Here is a 17,769-nt window from a genome sequence, read left to right as displayed (position 1 = left end):
GCAAAATATGGATGTCTGGTTCTTGGTGTTAGTGCCTGAGTTGTATTTTTTAATTCTTCTACATTATTGCTTACCACGAGGTCCATAAGCAATAAGATACAACCTAATAACCATTGTTCATTCAATATCAACGGATAACTCTGATCATAAAGCCTTGTTATAAGGCTCATGAAATAATATCACAAGTCGAAGATTATAGTCTTGAAAGAAATTTGCAAAAGGGGATTACTCGCACACTCGAGTGCCCTATCAAAATGTCGACAAGAGGGAACAAACCGACCTTCCCCCGCGCGCTCTCAACGTTTTTGAAGTGCGACCGATGTCGTATGAGGAAGGTAAAGGTACCGATCTATTGTCTCTCGGCAGAACGACGAATCTGTAGCTGACCCATTGAAGTGTTTGCCCGAAAAAAGGGAGAGAGGCGAGAGATGTGTTCAGTGTACAAAAAGCGGGCACGATTGTAGTGATGGAGTGTTATCGCCGCGGGCACATTTATCTCAATTACTCCGGGAACCTTCGAATCCTACAATTACACATCACATAAAGAATCGTCTAGAACAGATTTGGGGTAACTATAGGGTTTTTACCGAGAACGGTTTCTCTCCTACGTTCAGTCGGACTGTTTCAGATTTTTTTGGCATTGATGCCCCACGTATGGCTCAAAGTGTGAGTTTTCAAGCACCTAGAGGTGGGGGAAAGAGGCTTACTCATGATATAGAACCGTATGGTCTTAGAAGCCTTGCATGCATGTGGTGCTGCTGACGCCTTGAGAAATCATAAGTTACCCAGAGATATACGCAACGAATACGAACTTGCTTACAACGGCCATGATATCAGGGGACGCAAGCTAATCTTGAAAGCTTACAAAGCGCATTTGGAGAAAAAAGCTGCTGGCGAGCATTATGATGTGTTACCTCTATATTATGCTGTTTTTCTCATACATGCATCTGGTGTAGGTTTTCTGTTGCTATCTGTCAACCAAAGATTTCTGCTAAAGGGTGTGCTTGAACAGGCTTGCGTGCGAGGGAAAGAGGATATTGGAGCTGCAATGATTGCATTCAAGCAGCTCAACACACTCACTGATGAATTTCCGCTCAAGATTGAACTGGTCCCTGAATCTGGAGAGGATTGGACCGTCCGTATGCTCGTAAGTCATGAATCCCTCTTTATCAATTGCAAAGCTTGCTAAGTGATGATAGCTTCGGAACTCCACTGATACAGGCATGATCATAAGCCACTCTCACTTTCCCCTCGGAAAAACAAGAGAGGAGTACGATAGGATCAAAATCTCCTCTTAAATTTGAAGTTTGTGATGGACTTTACCATAAATTGTTGTCTGGTTTCAAAGTAGTAGATAATCACGACTTTATGAAAAACACTACCCGATAAGCACAAGATACCACCAAACAGGTGTCAGCAATGATTCATGTCATCTTTTTTATTCTCTAATCATCTGCACAGACATTAGCACAGTTAATTTGTATTCGGGTACGACAGATCTGATCTAGAAAGACTGGGACTTTGCGTATGCTCTAGGTCAAGAAGGTGGAGAGAACTTGCCCAATATTGACATTCTGAGTACATGTATTTATTATCGTTGTATCTTTTCCTCTATAAATCAAATCAGAACATTCCGCAAACTAATTACTGCGTCTCCCAAGTCACCAAAATCTTTACTTGCTCCAAGTATCAATACAAATCCCGAAGAAGCTTCAGACATCCCCGAGCACCTCTCGTTTTCATACATCAATGAGACTCATGCTTCATGCAATGTTTGAAACTTCCGCACTGAACTCTGCGATGGTTTTGTTGATGACTTCTTCCATCGATGTGAGTATTGTGTTGACATAGCCCGACTCAGAAAATCGGTCTAAATCAGCTCCCAAACACTTAGAAATCATCTTCTTAAATTCCTGGTAATGGGCTTCCTCTGATTGTAGAGATTGCTGAGTATTCCAAAGCATAAGGAGAAGAAATGATCGACATGACATAAGTGCAATGTGGACTTCTCTCACGAATATCTTGACTGTTTCGATCATTAATATCCGGCAAAAGGAAGAAGAATGGAATGGAACATTTCAACTCACGCTTTTTACTTTTGTGAAGAGCAACTCCATCGATGGCGGTCATCACTCCGTAATGCCCTATAAGACCTCCTCCACATATACTGCCCGCCATACCAGCGGCTAGAAGTATCGGCCCGGCCACAGGCACGAACGCAGCACCCATAACCAAGGCAATTCCCGCGACAGTGAACCCGGCATCTTTTGTTGTACTGGCCACACAGCTGTCTATGTATTCCAGGGTCGACTCGTGTAAGGTTCCGCAATCTGAAATCATTCCAGCCATGGTGTTGCAAATTTGACGAGACTCTAATGCACCCGGATCCCTTTTATCTGACATTCAAATATCAGCAGATGAGCAGTAGGTAGGAAGCCATGCAAATGGATAGTTTTACTTAGAAAAGCAACCTGCGAGCGGAATAGACTTCCTTTATCCTTTATAATGCGTGTTTTTGTGAATAGAGCTTCTTTCTTGTCCTCGGTGTTTAACACTTGAAGTTGCGCCTCAATCTGCAATATCATGAGTAAAAGCTTGGAGGACCTCAGGCTTCAGAGTAATAGATCTCGTACTTTATTTTTTGATTGTGGAGCCCAAGCTGCAAAGACCTTAGCACAGCGTAATATCCATTGTCCCCGTTCGAACAGATCTGCCATTTCAGGGTCACTGAGGGAGGCCATTTTCTCGAAATTCTCACTAGAGAATCCTTGAAAGGTAGTTTCGAAGAATACGAAAAAGTTGGTGACGCATAATCCCGCGTAGAGTCTTTGAACAAGCCTGTTAGCCTGAGCTTCGAGTAAGTGATAAAAGCATAATACTAACGGAGCGTGAAACCACTTGCTAAGATTGCGCGTTATGGGTCGATCGGTTTTCTGTACTGTATCTTGCCAAACAAATCCGGCGCCTCCAGTATTGTTAAGTTGCTTGAGATGCTCCATTGAGAAATACCTTCCGAACAATTTATCGGTCTCGCTCATCTCGTCACCTTTGAATGGTGCCATCACGAGGTTTTGTCTGCCCAAGAGCTCATCCAGGGTTATCACCGAAGACTCCTCGAAAAGATATGTACAGAGATTCGAGATAGCTTGCTCAGCTACTCGGTCGTTGGCTCTGATGTTATTGTGTCGCAGTGTCAGCTGTAATGAAGAACAATATTAGCGAGGGAAAGAATGGAAGGTTGTTTGAAGTAGAACATACACAAACTTGTCTTCCTCCACTGATAGGATCCTGAATGTCATCAGATCTTTTCAACGACCAAGCGCAAGCTTCCATGTCCCAAAGATCATTCACTGCATTACCAACGAAATTAGGACTTGGAATTGCATCAGGTGAAACATGGCTTTCGCGATGGAAGAAAGTAAGCTTGACTTTGAGCTCGTTAGTGACTGGCATATTGTACTGATTGGATAGGAGAAAATTGTAGTAAAATGTTCCGAATTGTGAAGATGATGAATGACTGTTTGAACTAGTATAAAGAGTCAATTGAGAAGCCAGAGACAGACTTCTTTATATGCACTCATGAGATATGACTAATTTGAGACTTATCCACTCGACCTCAAGTACACACAGCCTCATAGAGAATCGCAATTCGCAGCTCCCAGCGAAGTGAGCATCGCATTTGGCCAGAAGGCGTTCGCAGTTCACTTGAAAGTACAGACATGAATCCGTATTCTAACTCGTCTGGAATTGAGACAGGCCATTCGTAAGACACATTACATCGCTGTGTGCTACATATCTCCCAGCAGCCTGCGTGAAACCACAGCATATCAACCAATCAATAACACAATTTTGGTCAAATCTCCAGCCATTGTATCAATAGCTCAAGGTGACTCCTCTCTAGCCAAACCTAGCCTCATTATTTACTATTCACTCGCAATTCAGGTTCAAAGGAAGAGGAACTTTCAGTCCAGAAATAGTATTCGCGGCTCGCAATTTATGCACGCTCGCTTAAGTTGTCCCTCAAATCCCGGACGGCATGTGCACGGACGCAAACGAGCTTCAGCCCCCAGTTTTTCAGCCCAGTCACGGATATATCACTCCAAATGATTATCTTTCCCTTCAATCTTTCCTTTCAATCTTTCCCCCATACAACTTCTCTTACCTTCTTTATTCATTCTCGAGGGATCAACACAACAACCATAAATGTCGTACGGATCAAACAATGTTGGCGGTAGCCTGTCGCGCTCGAATCCTCCCACCGAGAGACAATTCCCTCGAGGGTCCGAATCGACATCACCATTTGACAACGGGGAGCCAGATGAAGACTGTGAGCCACGACGACGCCTGGCTTTATACCACCTGGGAAGATATCATCAAGTTCGCGAGTATGATGAACTCGTCTTCATTCTTGACAAGCACTAATAACAAGTGTTTACAGAAGGTCTCATTTAAAGGATGATGAAGCAACTGCGTACAAACAAGAAACAGGTTTAGGTAATTGACGATTGATGAATTCTGGTACACATGACAGAGTTATGATACTGACACATTACACAGATACTCCTGCAAACAGTGAGAGCTTGCGTCGACAAAGAGCCGAGCACAATGCAACTTCAGATCTCTTGCAATCTGAGCTTGCTATGTTAAGAGATGCCCTCGAACGCACCACTTCCAAAGCACGCAGCAATGCCTCCCGAGGTGATATTGGGTTTCTCTTGAGGTAAGTTCAAGACTTTCCACAAGTGTATGAGATCGCCTTTGCTAAATCGTTCTGTAGCGTATTGATCACGGGCATCGGCGCTGGCTTCAATTTGAAGTCCAGCTCCTTCATCATGGAGATCTTGTATGTAGCCTGCGCTGCCACTGGGCTTCACGGAGCCTATCGGACGATTTACTGGGCAGCATCGAGACAATGCTGCGCCAATGTCAGGGTCGTGCAGGACAGCTTGGAGAAGAGTACTCTACGAAGAGATCGCAGCAGATACCTCGAAGGGGCATCTTGGTCCATTCTGCGAAATTTGAACCTATGAGTGGAAGGGAACTTTTAGTTTTATAATGCAATTTTATACTGTCTCGCTCGCCGCTCCTCGAAATAATATGTTATCGTGATCTTGTTATAGCGAGGCCAGAAAAACACGAAACTTGGTAGCTGATGATGACAGTTGTTTTCAAAAACATCTCAAATTTGACCTGTCGCGACGCAGTCTTGCCTATATCATCCACAATGTGGACTATTACTGCATCGAACAGGGCGTCGAGGTACAGTGTAGGCAATAGTATACTACAGTGAAACTGTGACGCGTATTGGTATATTAATATAGCAGCTAGTACGTTTGGAAAGGGGATTATACCACTCTCATACATATCTATATACCTAAAGAATACTAGCAATATACTGAAAATACTGGAATTCATTATAAAACATTCATTCCTGTCCATATTAGACTACAGAATAGATATTTTATATAACTTGAACTAAGGGATGAATATTTCATAGTCTAATATGGATAGTAATGAATATTTCATGATGAATTCAAGTATTTCAGTATATTGCTAGTAGTATTGAATAACTAAATGATATTTAATATCTTCAATGGTATTGAATTCCATATCACGTACGTATGCATTTCGAAAAAAATCGATATGCACCACTAAATTAACCCGTATACGAGATACCGGAAATACTATTGCCTACGCTGTCGAGGTATGGTGCGTTCTCGGGTCTAGTTGCGATGACCAGTAATCCTTTGTCCTTACCTGCATACTTCATATATCCGAGTTGGAGCAGTCGCTTGAGAGCTGGCAAATTCCCCAGCATAATGCATAGATGTAGAGAACCTTCGACTGGAAATTGCTGCCTCTCGAAAACAATCATGTGGCGAGGCACGTGTGCTCTTGCACATCCTAGGTTTTTGAGATGACAGATATTGCAGATTATCATATTGCAAGCCTGTCAAGCTCTGTAATTAGTGTTCACTAGCGAACAATCATAGGCACTACAATAAGTGGTAAACTCATAGCGGTATTTTGGTATGTCGGACTTAAGTGGGAGCTTCAGAGGAGCTTTATCGAGCGTTGGAAGATCAAGCTGAAATTCGTTGTTGTCGGTAATTTGAAGCTCCAATAATTTCCCTATAGTCCGATCATGTTCTGATGCTGTCTGCATATCTGTACCGGGAAGCACTTGAGTGGAGTTTGATTAGATATTCCATGCTAAGCAGCACGGTTTGCTGGATGTCGTATCTCCCCAAATTCCTCGTACGAGCCTTTCACAACATAGAACATGTTGCTGCGCAAGGCTTTCTTGCTTCACTACAATGAAAGATACAGGTTCTTGTCCTAATTTGACCGGCTCGGTCAATGAGGTACTTCGTGGTGTGAATATGTAACCGGTGTTATCGCAGTCAAAGACAGCGGTCAAAGGTTCATCAGTATCCGAATCCTCAAGGCGGCCAGCGAAAATGAAGCCGTACTTGCATAATCGGTCTGAGATACATAAGCATTCAATACCGCTTCCCTTAGCCTGGAACTGTTCCGAGGAAAGTGTCTCGTCAAAGCCACTTGTCTCGGTTTCGCCAACAACAGTAACTTTTGACCCAGGTTAATCATGGCAAAGCACTTCAATCAATTGTAAATTACCATGGCAAGTTGGGGGTACTTGGTATTAGCATGCAGGCATCGAATCACTGACCACGCCGCCCAGATCGCCAGTTCGTCAATGTCTTCGCGTAGCGTCGCGTCCATATTGCCATTGGAAGTTTCTGCCCGGAGACACATTGACATCATCCTATTCCATTGACTTTCTAAAAACTCGAGGGCATCGACCGAGCTCCAAAGGTCAATCTTTTCCGTCATCTCCCAAAAATTGCCTTCTGTTCCGAGACCCTTCTCTGAGAGAACATGTGTGTCGAGTTGGTAGGAGATACGATCGCTGGGATCTTGTGAATCCAGAGAACAATTCCTGATCGACTTGGACAGAGGGAAGCATTGGAGACCCTCGCAATTTCTTCCTGGTTGTGTGCCGTGCAGAGCCGACAGCAAAGTGAGATCTCCATTAAGAAGAGCGAGCGCAAAAACATTTGTGCTCATGGAGAACCCAAACCTTCGACGTTTTGTATGGTTTCGGTATTCAATCGTGTTCCATTTGTGCACAAATTTCCAAGCATGGCAATCCTGTCAGGAATTCTCGAGTTGGACCAACCTTCAAGCCCCTGGAGAGCTTCGACAATGTAAACCAATGGTCGATATAGTGGATCATATATATCTTGTTTCCGTTCTTCCCATGGCATTGGCTTCTAAAAGTTTCCGATCAGGCGCCCAAGCAGGTGACTCTCTCCACTCAAAGCAGATTTGATTAAGTTTGAGCAGTCTCAGAACAATGCTTTGAATAAAGTACGAATTGATTTCGCAAATTCGTTGAGCGTTGTCTCCGACACCATACTTAGGGATCCTAATTTGTCAACTCAATTACTTTCCATTAAATTCGATGGCAGTGTGAACCTACTTCTTAGCCAGCTTGCTAGTGCCATCTCGTATATGCCAGTGGATGTTGTTCGGGCTGCACAAAATACTGCATCGAACTCCACTGCTGCCGTCAAAGCCGATCTCATTGCGACAAACCTTAACAGGATCAAAACCTTGATGTCCACTACCTTGACCAATCTAGTTGGCTCAATCGGAGATGAGTTATCGAAGATCTTTTCAACAGGTAGTATTCTACAGTCACGGACAGACATTAACAATGCTTTCACTATGTTTAACACCCTTTCAAGCACCTTTAAAACCAAAGGAGACATGTATGATCCTCAGGCATTGCCCGATAAATACGAAGCAACAATTCAATCAGCTCTTGATCTACACAAGTCTGGAATACAATCCAAGGCGGCTAGTTCCTGGGGTGTTTGGGCTACTGATTTATCTCAGGCTAGCATAAAGACTTTGACAGAGACTTTGGTCACACTTGGGAGGAACACGCAAGTTGGTAACGACAACCAGTACAACACTAGTGCTTCCTCTGGTTGCGACACGGCAAAATCAGATTTCCGTCAAAAACTGGATAACGAATACCTATGGTCTGACAAACAAGACAAGAAAGATCTTTTTACAACTGCAGCAGACAATACCATGGCTGCTCAAAAGGCAATATGGTTGAGTAACGAAGCAGAGATCAAGGCCAGCCTCAATGTCATATTCGACAGTCTTAAGCAAACATTTGTCATGAAGCTCCAGAGTTCTATCATGCCACTACAGTACTAGGCCACTTATATCCACCCCCCCCACTTATTTTATGGTGTTACATATTACACCACCCTTTTTCAATATTAAATATTAAATCAATCAAGAATTATAAAATTATCAAATTTGAATAAATAAATAATGTATTCTTATATTATTAATATATATAAAAATTATTCTATTATTGACTTTTAATCTATTAATATTTAATATACTAGTCATTTGTTATAATACAAATCTTAATTTTAAAAGATATACTAACTTTCAAATTATTAAATAATTCTTTATTTAATATATCCCAAGTTGTTTGTAAACAATTTTCTAATCTTTAATAAACATATTCTGATTTGCTTTTATTAATAATAATATTAGAAAATATTTTATATATTCTTATTTTTAAAACTTATTGTATATACTTTATAGAATTAAAATTAAGGGAATAAGAAAATTAATTCTTTAATAAAAGAATCTTCTTTTTTTGAAATCAATCTTATATCTTATAAATATAATAAATAAAAATATTATTCTATATAAATTTATATTCTAAATTAAGCTTTTCGAAAATAAAATCTATTTCAATTTCAAAAACCTTAAGATAAGATTTAATATTATACTTATATTTCATATTCTCAAAATCCTTATTTATTATATATAGATTACTTTTTTTAATATCCCAAAAGCTTTTTTAATATATAATCTTTATATTCTTATTTATACCATATATTTCAATTATTTCTGAATTCCATTTTTAAAAATTAATATAGAAGTATTATTCTAATCTTTTTTATTTTTTTTATTTTATAAAATATTTATTTAATAATATAACTAAATCTCATTTTTTAATTATTAATCTCCTATAAGTTAGATATTATTTAAACTATTTAGTAATATATATTAATATAAGTTCTGATTTCTTCTTATACCTTTAATTAATTATATTATATTTAATCAAAATCCTCTTAATAGTTTTAACATTATAATTAAATTCAACCTTTTGAATAATCTATTTATATATAATTTTCGAAAATAATTATATATATTATAATAATATTTGTTTATCTTATTTAATATATAATTTAAATTAATTAATATATAATAAATATATATTATTATTATATATTAAATCTTATAAAAGGATATATCATATAATTCCATAAGAGAGTTTAAGGCTTTTTACAATTCAATAAAAACTAAGATCTTCCTCTATCTTATTAACTATTTTATTATATATATATAAAATAAAACATTTATAAGAATCATTTTGTGTATCTCCAATATATTATATATTATGAATTAAAAGTATAATTAAAATAATAAAATGTGATTGTGGGAATGTAATGCGTAAAAAAACGCGTTTTGTGGAGTTTCGGCTAATAGAAGTGCACGGTGACTGTATATGAACCTGAACCATTTGAAACAATAACTAATCATACCCTGATCAAAGTAGGTACATAGCTCTCTGGTTCTTACTTCCACATACTAAATCATGGTTTCCAGGATGCATTAATTCTATTTTGCACAGAAAACAAGGTCTCCACAGCATTGGCCTCCAAATTTGGGATGCATTTCGATGTGTTTGTATCCGAGAAAAAGTCGAATTTTGTCAACACATACAACACAGGTACGCGAGTTTAACCTGCGAGGACCCCTTTCAAGATGTGCTAAGTCTCGATTTATAGCATGTGATACCTACAAGGCTTATATTACCGCCGAGCTTGCAGGTCAAGTGCCTCTTATTATTCAATCTTGTCGAGATCAATTAGATCTTATTGATCTTAACTTGGATCTACCAACCACCACTAGAGTCCAAATTGTATGTTCAACTCTCGGATATTTATCGACGCTTGAGTAATTAAATTCAACAGATATTGTTATCTAATGCGGCCGTGACAATTGCGAAAAACAAATTTACCTTGGCTAAAGGTAATCTCCATGCCTTGCCAAATGGGGCAATTTCAAGCACAAAAATACAGACTTACCAATCGCAACTTGATATCGGACTTGAGCTCGATAGAAAAGCCAAAGTTGACAAGTATGATGAAGTCGTGTCTGTGTACAATCAGGCACTTCTTAGCGAGATAATTATACCTATCACTGATCAAGTGAGTTGACTGGGATCAAATCATCTACTCCAAAAAACTAACTATGCCAGACTCTAGCAAATAATTTTATTAGCACATCGGCTTTGGACACCAAGATTACAACGCAATTGATGTTGTTCATGAGTAAGAAGAAGGGTGAAGAGGAGTTAGCTCTCGCGGTATTACACTCACATTAATTATTTGCGAAAACATGGGAAGCTAATTTTGCATCAGAAATGGAACGAATGGAAGACAAGAACATATCCTGCTCTCGTTGAGGTAGTACAGCGTAACAATTCGTATAAAGTGGATGGCCTGGATGGGAATCTGGCTGCCATAAAAGCCATTCAAGAACATGTATTGAACTTTCTAGATTTTTTGCCTTTACCAACCTGATCACGTTTCAGAAAAATGCTTACCATATTCCCTTAGGTCGTCGACAATATCAAAATCAATTGCAGTGGGCTTGCTTCAGAGTTAGGCATGTCGTATATTGGGGCTTGGACTTTAAGTGACGTAAAACCTCAAGACATGGGCATGTCTGTAACAGACCCCACCAAACCAAACCAGCAAAACTCTCGAATCTTTCGCTTAAACAATACTCCTAGAAATGGTTATTATGATGTAAGTATTGCTTTCCAAGCTAGAAAAGCTTTACTGAATATAGTCAAGGTAAATAATAGCACGAACATCGAATTTTTCGATTGGGTTGTTGAGGTAAGTGAAGCGCCCACTGTGTTGAATACGTAGCTAGATGTCGACTGATGTCTCAGGTCTCGGATATCATATGGTGTAAACCAATTATCACTGATCTCAAACCACTGAAAGTACAAGAGAATCTCTGCCTTACCATTTTGGATACCTGCTTACTGAGATGCCATAGCTTGACACGACCGAATATCCAGCTCAAAACACTCCGTAAGTCTTACCCAGAAGCTGTGGAAAAGAATACAAAGCTGATATCTCCTAGAATTACTGTCACAGTCGGCGCAAGTAGCGCCGTGACAAGTACTATCACAGATAGTCAAAGTTGGGGCGTAAACGCTGGAGTTGAAGGTATGTTAAGTCTCCGTCTTTGAAAAGATTCCACTCGTGCACCTTGGATATGTAATATAGTTTCAAAGAGATTCCTCCTTTAGTAGTACGCTGCTTCAAGTGAAGCTAATGCAAATTTCGCAACAGATACGGACTTCCTAGTGTTGAGAAGTGATTCGTATTTCACGCTCAGAATTGTCATAGCTGGATTGGTCGGAGCATTGCGATTGGAAAAACGACAGCACCTTCAACTTCATGGTGATTAGTTGCTAACATTGTAAATCAGTCGGCTACAAATTGGGAGTCAATGACAGCTGGCAAGCAAACTTGAAGGCAACATTCAATGGAAACTTTTCCTCGATGAAATCTCGTTCAGAATCCACCACTTACACCTCCACGACCTCTGCACAGCTTACACTCTCTGCTAATTGTGTAAACTGTGTCAATCAGAAGGTTTTTGTTCAAAAAACTTCTTTACCATACACAGCCAAAGTTAAGGTTGTCCCGAGATTGAGATTCCAAAACGGGTATACGATATGGGGTGAGTCACTTTTGCTTATATGCCACTTCGATTGCATATACTAACTCTCATCTACTATCAAGGTGGTGGGGGAAGCTACGCTTCAGATCCTAACACGGCTGCTCGGAAGCCTGCCTTCAAACAATCAGACAGAGTCTGTGAGCAGTGTAGGCAATAGTATACTACAGTGAAACTGTGGCGCGTATTAGCATATTGATATTGCAGCTAGTATATAGAAAGGAGGTTATATCACTCTTATATGTATTTAGTTATTCAATAATACTAGTAATATATTGAAATACTGGAATCCAATATAATATCTTCATTTCTATTCAAATTAGGCAATAAAATTCCATTCCTATATACATTAGATTAGAAACAAGGGATTTCATTGTCTAATTTGGATAGGAATGAAGATATTATATTGGATTCCAGTATTTCAGTATATTGCTAATAGTGTTGAATAACTAAATGATATTGAATACTTTTAATGGTGTTGAATTCTGCACCATATATGTATGTATTTCGAAAAAATTCGATACGCACTACTAAACTAACCCGTATACGAAATACGGGAAATACTATTGCCTACACTGTCTGTGAGTATCAGAAGCTTTTTCGTTACATTCCTTCTAATCCAACACCCAATATCCATTTTTATCTTCGCACTTCCCAAAACAGGAAAATTGTGATTCGAAAACACACTCGTTGTAGCGAGTACTAATGGTTCGATATTGAAGATTGTTCCGATCACCAAAGCACCTTTGAGTTCAGAAGAACCGATGAGATTCGTGACGATGCACTGGCTAACGCGGATCCTTGGGAGGTACGTGATTTCATGCCCTTTGTCATCTTTTTACTAATCTATATGATCAACAGTGGAAACTGGCTATGGAGCGCAGCAGCTACCTCGTAAACTATCTTGATAATCTTACCACAGCATCACAGTATGAATTTTACGTCAAAGGCAAATGGGAAGGCATTACTGGCAAGTATGCAGTCACTACTGTGACGCCTAAGAATACGATGACCACTCTACTTCCTCCTTCTTAATATTTAACGAGGAGCAACAAATAAGCGAGGGTCGTCGATAGTTGAGAAATAATTGGCAAAGTTGTAAGGAGGCAACCAATGGGCTCGTACTCAGGGGCCGAATGGAGGAATTCACCAGTGGCGAAGGAAGCCGATCACATTCATCTGAATTGAAGTTATCAAGTTCTTATCTCCTATCTTCTTGTTTTCTGCTTTGACTATTTCTATTTTTATGATCTGAACTCGTCAAACGAATGCAGAAATGACTTTTATGAAAGTTTTCTTCTCTTTTACTTTCTTCATTCCAAAACCTCTCATCTCGATTTCTTTGCCAAAATTGTCAAAATACCTACTAGTTAGCAATTTTGAATGTCTAAGCTTATTAGTAGTCGAAAACAGTCCCCATCAAGTGCAAGTGAATTCAACTCGGGTTGATTCTATTCATAATCTTCCAATATATGTCTGATTACTCTTTTCTATACATTTCATAGGTAATCAGATGATTCAGCAACAAACTCCAACCTCTCTTCTTCAAGCTATCGCATTACCTCAATATCTCTCCCTATTATCTTATCCTCAATCTTACCATCCGCCAAAATTCCCCTCATAATCGCTACCGCTCTTTCTCCCTCCCCAATCTCATCATATCCCCAAATCGTCTCCGCTATTCCCCTTACATTCTCTGCTATAAGCGAAAGATTATCAGATATAATAGGATCTTCCATATCAAGCATGCGACCATAATAGTTAGCAGAAGATACCGTGGTTGTCGCGCGTGGTTGTCGGATTTGTGTGTATGCGGTGAAGAGGGCGCGGAGATTTGAGCTGGGTGAAGAAGAGTGAGAAGTGCTGGGCAGGTGCGAGAGAAGTTTTGTGAGGATGTATACGTCTTCAACTGGGAGCGGGTGGGGATTAGTATGTTTTGTGTGGGGTAGGAAGGATAATGAAGTGTTTTTGGAGGGATTGAATATGGAGGACAGACTATTCTGGAGGGTGTAGACGATGAACAGCTGGGAGGGGAAAAAAGGAAACTTACTACCAAGGCCAGCGCCCTGTCCGAAATGGGGAGCAGTGGTATGAGCAGCATCGCCGATGAGAAGGATGGGTAGACTGCGATGGTGAAAGGTCGGAGCGGGGGGATGGTAGAATATTGCCCAGTAGGAGGGAGATTTGATGAGCTGTGATTGGAGAGTTAGTAGGTCTTTTATTAGAAAATAGAATTGAGATTAAAAGGGCAAACAAAACTGGGAAAATGAGATTCGATGAGATAGGAGTGAATATCAGATTTGAAATTTATGAGATGAGGTAGAGGTGGAGAAGACATTCTCATCAAGAGATACATAAAGGAGTCGAGGTAGTTTGACGAATCGAATGTAGCCGAAAATTACAACGGCTTTGGGTGAAATCCACAAAATGAACATCGCAAGGAAGATCAACAGAAAAAAAGGCATCTTAAATAAGCAAATAAAAGATCCAACCACCATTCACTTACCCTCATAATCCCCTCCACATTATCCCCCCACCGCCCATCCAAATAATCTCTCTCCAGCTCCTCTCCCACATTCTCCCTCACCCATCCCCCCTCCCAAACCCCCTCCTCCCGATTCGCAAACGCAACAATATTCATACTCTTCCCTCCCTCCACCGGAAACGAAACCACATGTCCGCCATGTCCCAAATAAAATATCCTTTGATCCGCTTTCTCTCCTATCCTCGCTCTCGCCTCTTCCATCGGTATCAATCCTCTATATGCTATTTTCCCTGTAAACCGCGCTTTGAGCGCTTCGGCGTTGGAAGTCGGCGTGAGTACTATATCCCGACAGAGAGATTTGACGCCATCAGCACCAATTACTAGGTCGGCGGTTGAGGTTGTACCGTCTTGAAATTGAAGTGTTACTTTAGAATTCGGATGATTTGAATCAGAATTGGAAGATGAAATCCCTGTCAAACGTTTCCCAAACCTCACATCGCACGAATAAGGAAGAAGTTTGATCAGAATATCCATCAAAGATCTTCGATGCGCGGTACTTTGACCCTCTCTCCCCTCTTTCATCCGTACCTGTGCGATTCGTTTTCCTTCCCATTTCTCATCAGCTAATCCTTGGGAATTTCTGACTTTGTCACCGACTACAAAATCCCACCATACGTCATCTTCGCCCCAGTTTGCAATTGCTCTGTAATTTTCCCAGAATTTGGGATGGAGGAGTTTCATGATTCGGTGACCGCTAGCGCCAAATCCAATCCCGGCGCCGATCTCGGAATAGTGCTGGTGGGATTCGTAGATGATGTAGTGGAGGTGTGAACGCTGATGCAGTGGGAGAGCGGAGATAGAAAGTGCGAGGGTGAGGCCTGTAAGGCCGGCTCCGATTATAGCGATTTGAAGGGGCTCGCTTGGTTCGTAGGCCGGCGGAGCCGTGGTAGAGCTCGCCATGATCCTTGGAATAGATATCGCCGCTGGGGGTGAGACTTTGATTTCAGATGCAATCAATGAAAGTAAAAAGGAAGACCAAGTGAGGTGGTGACGTTATAATATTAAGTATCCGGGGCTGGAACGCTGGTAAGTAGGTGAATTAATATGATGACGTGCTATAAAGAGGTAGTTAAACTAGACACGGACTATTGAATATGAATAATAATCACTTTCTAGTACACACTCCGCAGATTTGCTACTTCAGACAACGATTGAAGGTGATTTCATTGTATTCAAAAAACATCGTAGCTGAGTGATATTATATAGCATTAGACACAAAGATACACTAGAAACCCCACTGCAACACTTGGCCGTATAGAAATAATGCAAAAATTAATTTTTCAAATCTTCGTCGTGGTAACCAAGGAAGAGCGAATAAGCTTTAGAGACAATTCCGATTGTTACATTACACTGAGTATGTCGAGTAACCTCGGAAGTAAATACGAAACCGTGAATCTCAAGGGTCTAGCAACTTCCGAAGTACAGTGAAACCTATGTGGAACGCAGAAAACTCCATAGATCGAGCTCAAAGTAAAGTATATGACTGATAGATTGTCCTTCAATAACGCGTTGTACTACCTAGGTACCTGAAAGTGGAAAAATGATACTTTGAGGTGCTCCCACTACTAAGCGAACAATTCCTTCCATGAATGTTTGCGAGTCGTGAACCTTCTCAAAGACTTCGACTCTGCGAAATCCTTCCGCCATATAACTTTTTTAACGTCACCTGCTACTTCAGTACCGCCGATTATCTTACCAAATCAAGCAATTAATAAGTATATCTGAAAGAAGGGTGCATATCCCCGAGCGTGTCGACATCCTCTCTCTCTAACAAATAATCCCTTTTACCAGCTGCTCTAGCCCTATTCTCCATCCACAAAAACAATGCATAGATAATTAAGAGAACCGCAGCACAACAAGTCATCCACACAATGGTTGTATATCCCAAGACAAAAGATGGTGCCTTGGTACTTGCAAAGCAAAGAGTTGAAGCTACACCCCCCAAATTCCCAATGCTGACCTGAATTGCTATTGCAATTCCCGTCTTGTACGTTCCAGCAACGTTATTTGGTAGAATTGTCCAGATTATTGGTACAGCAATGTAGATTCCACAAGCCAGGAGATAGACCGCTCCATATCTGGTATGCGCGTTGACATGATCTTGGTTAAGTAAGATTATCGCACCAGCTACGATCATAATGTATCCAAAAAGAGCGAATGCTGTACGATGTTTGTAATAATCTGATAAAAATGAAGCTACCAATGAAGATACTGCCGCTGCAACAAAGACTGGAATACAGAGAACCTGTACGTGGCGAGGATCCTGATGAGCAGAGATGCCAGAAACAATAGTTGGTGTAAATATCCCGACGCTAGCTGACGTCATAATTGTAAACGCTAGAAGAATACCACTAAGATTGATTAGTTTAGAGCCAAAGGAGAAGTTGGGTGGATCGTTTACGCTACATATATCTTCCAGTCCTTCAAAACGCCAACGAATCTGTGTATGTCTAACTTCTCACCCTTCGGTTCAATAACCCCTCCTTGCTTGATTGCATCAGCGAGAAAAGTCTTTTCATCGTCGGACATCCATTTTGCCTGATGCGGCCACTTTGGCATGAATGGGTAGGCAACAACCGCCACTGCAACAGTAATGCACCCTTCGATGATGAAGATCCATCTCCAACCATTATACCCATTGGAAGTATTGGTACCAGCAATAGCAAATGCAAGAAGTCCAGCAAATGCGGTTCCAAGGGCATTGCCAACCATCAACATACTTAATCTCCATTGCATTTCATACCGAGGATAATATTGACTCAGAATAAAGACACTTCCTATAATTCTATTAGTGTTGTCTCTAGGCTGATGGCTGTCGAAAATACCTGGGATGAGTCCCGTTTCGAATAACCCCACAAAAAAACGCATGGCATAGAACCCCGCAAGATTTGTGACAAGTCCCTCTCCAATAGCTACGATTCCTATATAATGTTAGTTATGTTGAGGAATGATTAGCAAGAGACTGCAACCTAGAAGGAAGGTTTCGCCAGTAATAACGTCTCGTGGTGTGCTAGCTTTCAGTAATGCATTGCAAGGAATGTCGAAGACAATAAAACAAATAACGACGATAAGGAGAGCCATGTTGAATCGTTTCCTTGCATATGAAGATCCTCCTGAATGCCGAAGATATTTGCGCTCCCGATGTTGCCTCGATCAACGACGGCGACTATCCAAAGAGTAAACAAAGCTGGCAAAACATGACGATCAATTTTCCAGATCAATTTTCGATATTCTTGCGGAGAAAGCGATATGGGCGTAGGTGGCGTCGCAGAGGATATTTCAGAAATTCCTTGATTCACATTATCCCCATTAATAAGTTCCGATTCTTTTTCCAT

At 40.5% G+C, this 17,769-nt stretch overlaps 7 protein-coding genes across 7 annotated transcripts; 3 read left to right on the top strand and 4 right to left on the bottom strand.

Moving 5' to 3' along the window:
- Nucleotides 1–654: 654 nt before the first annotated feature.
- Nucleotides 655–1,298, top strand: EAE97_003699 (uncharacterized protein; the record flags this gene model as incomplete). The annotated part of the gene is made up of 3 exons (XM_038874211.1): nucleotides 655–666; nucleotides 719–1,147; nucleotides 1,200–1,298. 3 exons carry the CDS (start codon nucleotides 655–657, stop codon nucleotides 1,296–1,298), a joined length of 540 nt encoding a protein of 179 aa, XP_038734820.1.
- A 465-nt stretch (nucleotides 1,299–1,763) lies between these two features.
- Nucleotides 1,764–3,453, bottom strand: EAE97_003698 (uncharacterized protein; the record flags this gene model as incomplete). The annotated part of the gene is made up of 6 exons (XM_038874210.1): nucleotides 1,764–2,026; nucleotides 2,088–2,396; nucleotides 2,459–2,573; nucleotides 2,634–2,826; nucleotides 2,884–3,197; nucleotides 3,259–3,453. 6 exons carry the CDS (start codon nucleotides 3,451–3,453, stop codon nucleotides 1,764–1,766), a joined length of 1,389 nt encoding a protein of 462 aa, XP_038734819.1.
- A 750-nt stretch (nucleotides 3,454–4,203) lies between these two features.
- Nucleotides 4,204–5,030, top strand: EAE97_003697 (uncharacterized protein; the record flags this gene model as incomplete). Its single annotated transcript, XM_038874209.1, has 4 exons — nucleotides 4,204–4,385; nucleotides 4,439–4,494; nucleotides 4,558–4,720; nucleotides 4,778–5,030. 4 exons carry the CDS (start codon nucleotides 4,204–4,206, stop codon nucleotides 5,028–5,030), a joined length of 654 nt encoding a protein of 217 aa, XP_038734818.1.
- Nucleotides 5,031–6,199: 1,169 nt separating this feature from the next.
- Nucleotides 6,200–7,089, bottom strand: EAE97_003696 (uncharacterized protein; the record flags this gene model as incomplete). The annotated part of the gene is made up of 2 exons (XM_038874208.1): nucleotides 6,200–6,529; nucleotides 6,640–7,089. The coding sequence occupies 2 exons, from the start codon at nucleotides 7,087–7,089 to the stop codon at nucleotides 6,200–6,202; spliced, it is 780 nt and encodes a 259-aa protein (XP_038734817.1).
- Nucleotides 7,090–7,237: 148 nt separating this feature from the next.
- Nucleotides 7,238–12,924, top strand: EAE97_003695 (uncharacterized protein; the record flags this gene model as incomplete). Its single annotated transcript, XM_038874207.1, has 15 exons — nucleotides 7,238–7,325; nucleotides 7,394–8,152; nucleotides 9,758–9,856; nucleotides 9,915–10,048; nucleotides 10,101–10,337; nucleotides 10,388–10,495; nucleotides 10,551–10,673; nucleotides 10,749–10,940; nucleotides 10,989–11,033; nucleotides 11,090–11,143; nucleotides 11,200–11,234; nucleotides 11,287–11,372; nucleotides 11,638–11,892; nucleotides 12,612–12,697; nucleotides 12,751–12,924. 15 exons carry the CDS (start codon nucleotides 7,238–7,240, stop codon nucleotides 12,922–12,924), a joined length of 2,475 nt encoding a protein of 824 aa, XP_038734816.1.
- A 515-nt stretch (nucleotides 12,925–13,439) lies between these two features.
- On the bottom strand, nucleotides 13,440–15,334 carry EAE97_003694 (uncharacterized protein; the record flags this gene model as incomplete). The annotated part of the gene is made up of 3 exons (XM_038874206.1): nucleotides 13,440–13,798; nucleotides 13,940–14,081; nucleotides 14,396–15,334. 3 exons carry the CDS (start codon nucleotides 15,332–15,334, stop codon nucleotides 13,440–13,442), a joined length of 1,440 nt encoding a protein of 479 aa, XP_038734815.1.
- Nucleotides 15,335–16,142: 808 nt separating this feature from the next.
- EAE97_003693 (uncharacterized protein) lies at nucleotides 16,143–17,769 on the bottom strand (the record flags this gene model as incomplete). The annotated part of the gene is made up of 5 exons (XM_038874205.1): nucleotides 16,143–16,785; nucleotides 16,836–17,211; nucleotides 17,260–17,355; nucleotides 17,404–17,444; nucleotides 17,498–17,769. The coding sequence occupies 5 exons, from the start codon at nucleotides 17,767–17,769 to the stop codon at nucleotides 16,143–16,145; spliced, it is 1,428 nt and encodes a 475-aa protein (XP_038734814.1).

The sequence above is a fragment of the Botrytis byssoidea genome (assembly GCF_014898295.1).
Source record: "Botrytis byssoidea strain MUCL 94 chromosome Unknown BBYS_006, whole genome shotgun sequence".
Classification (NCBI taxonomy): domain Eukaryota; kingdom Fungi; phylum Ascomycota; class Leotiomycetes; order Helotiales; family Sclerotiniaceae; genus Botrytis; species Botrytis byssoidea.
This window is presented reverse-complemented; position numbering and strand designations above follow the sequence as displayed.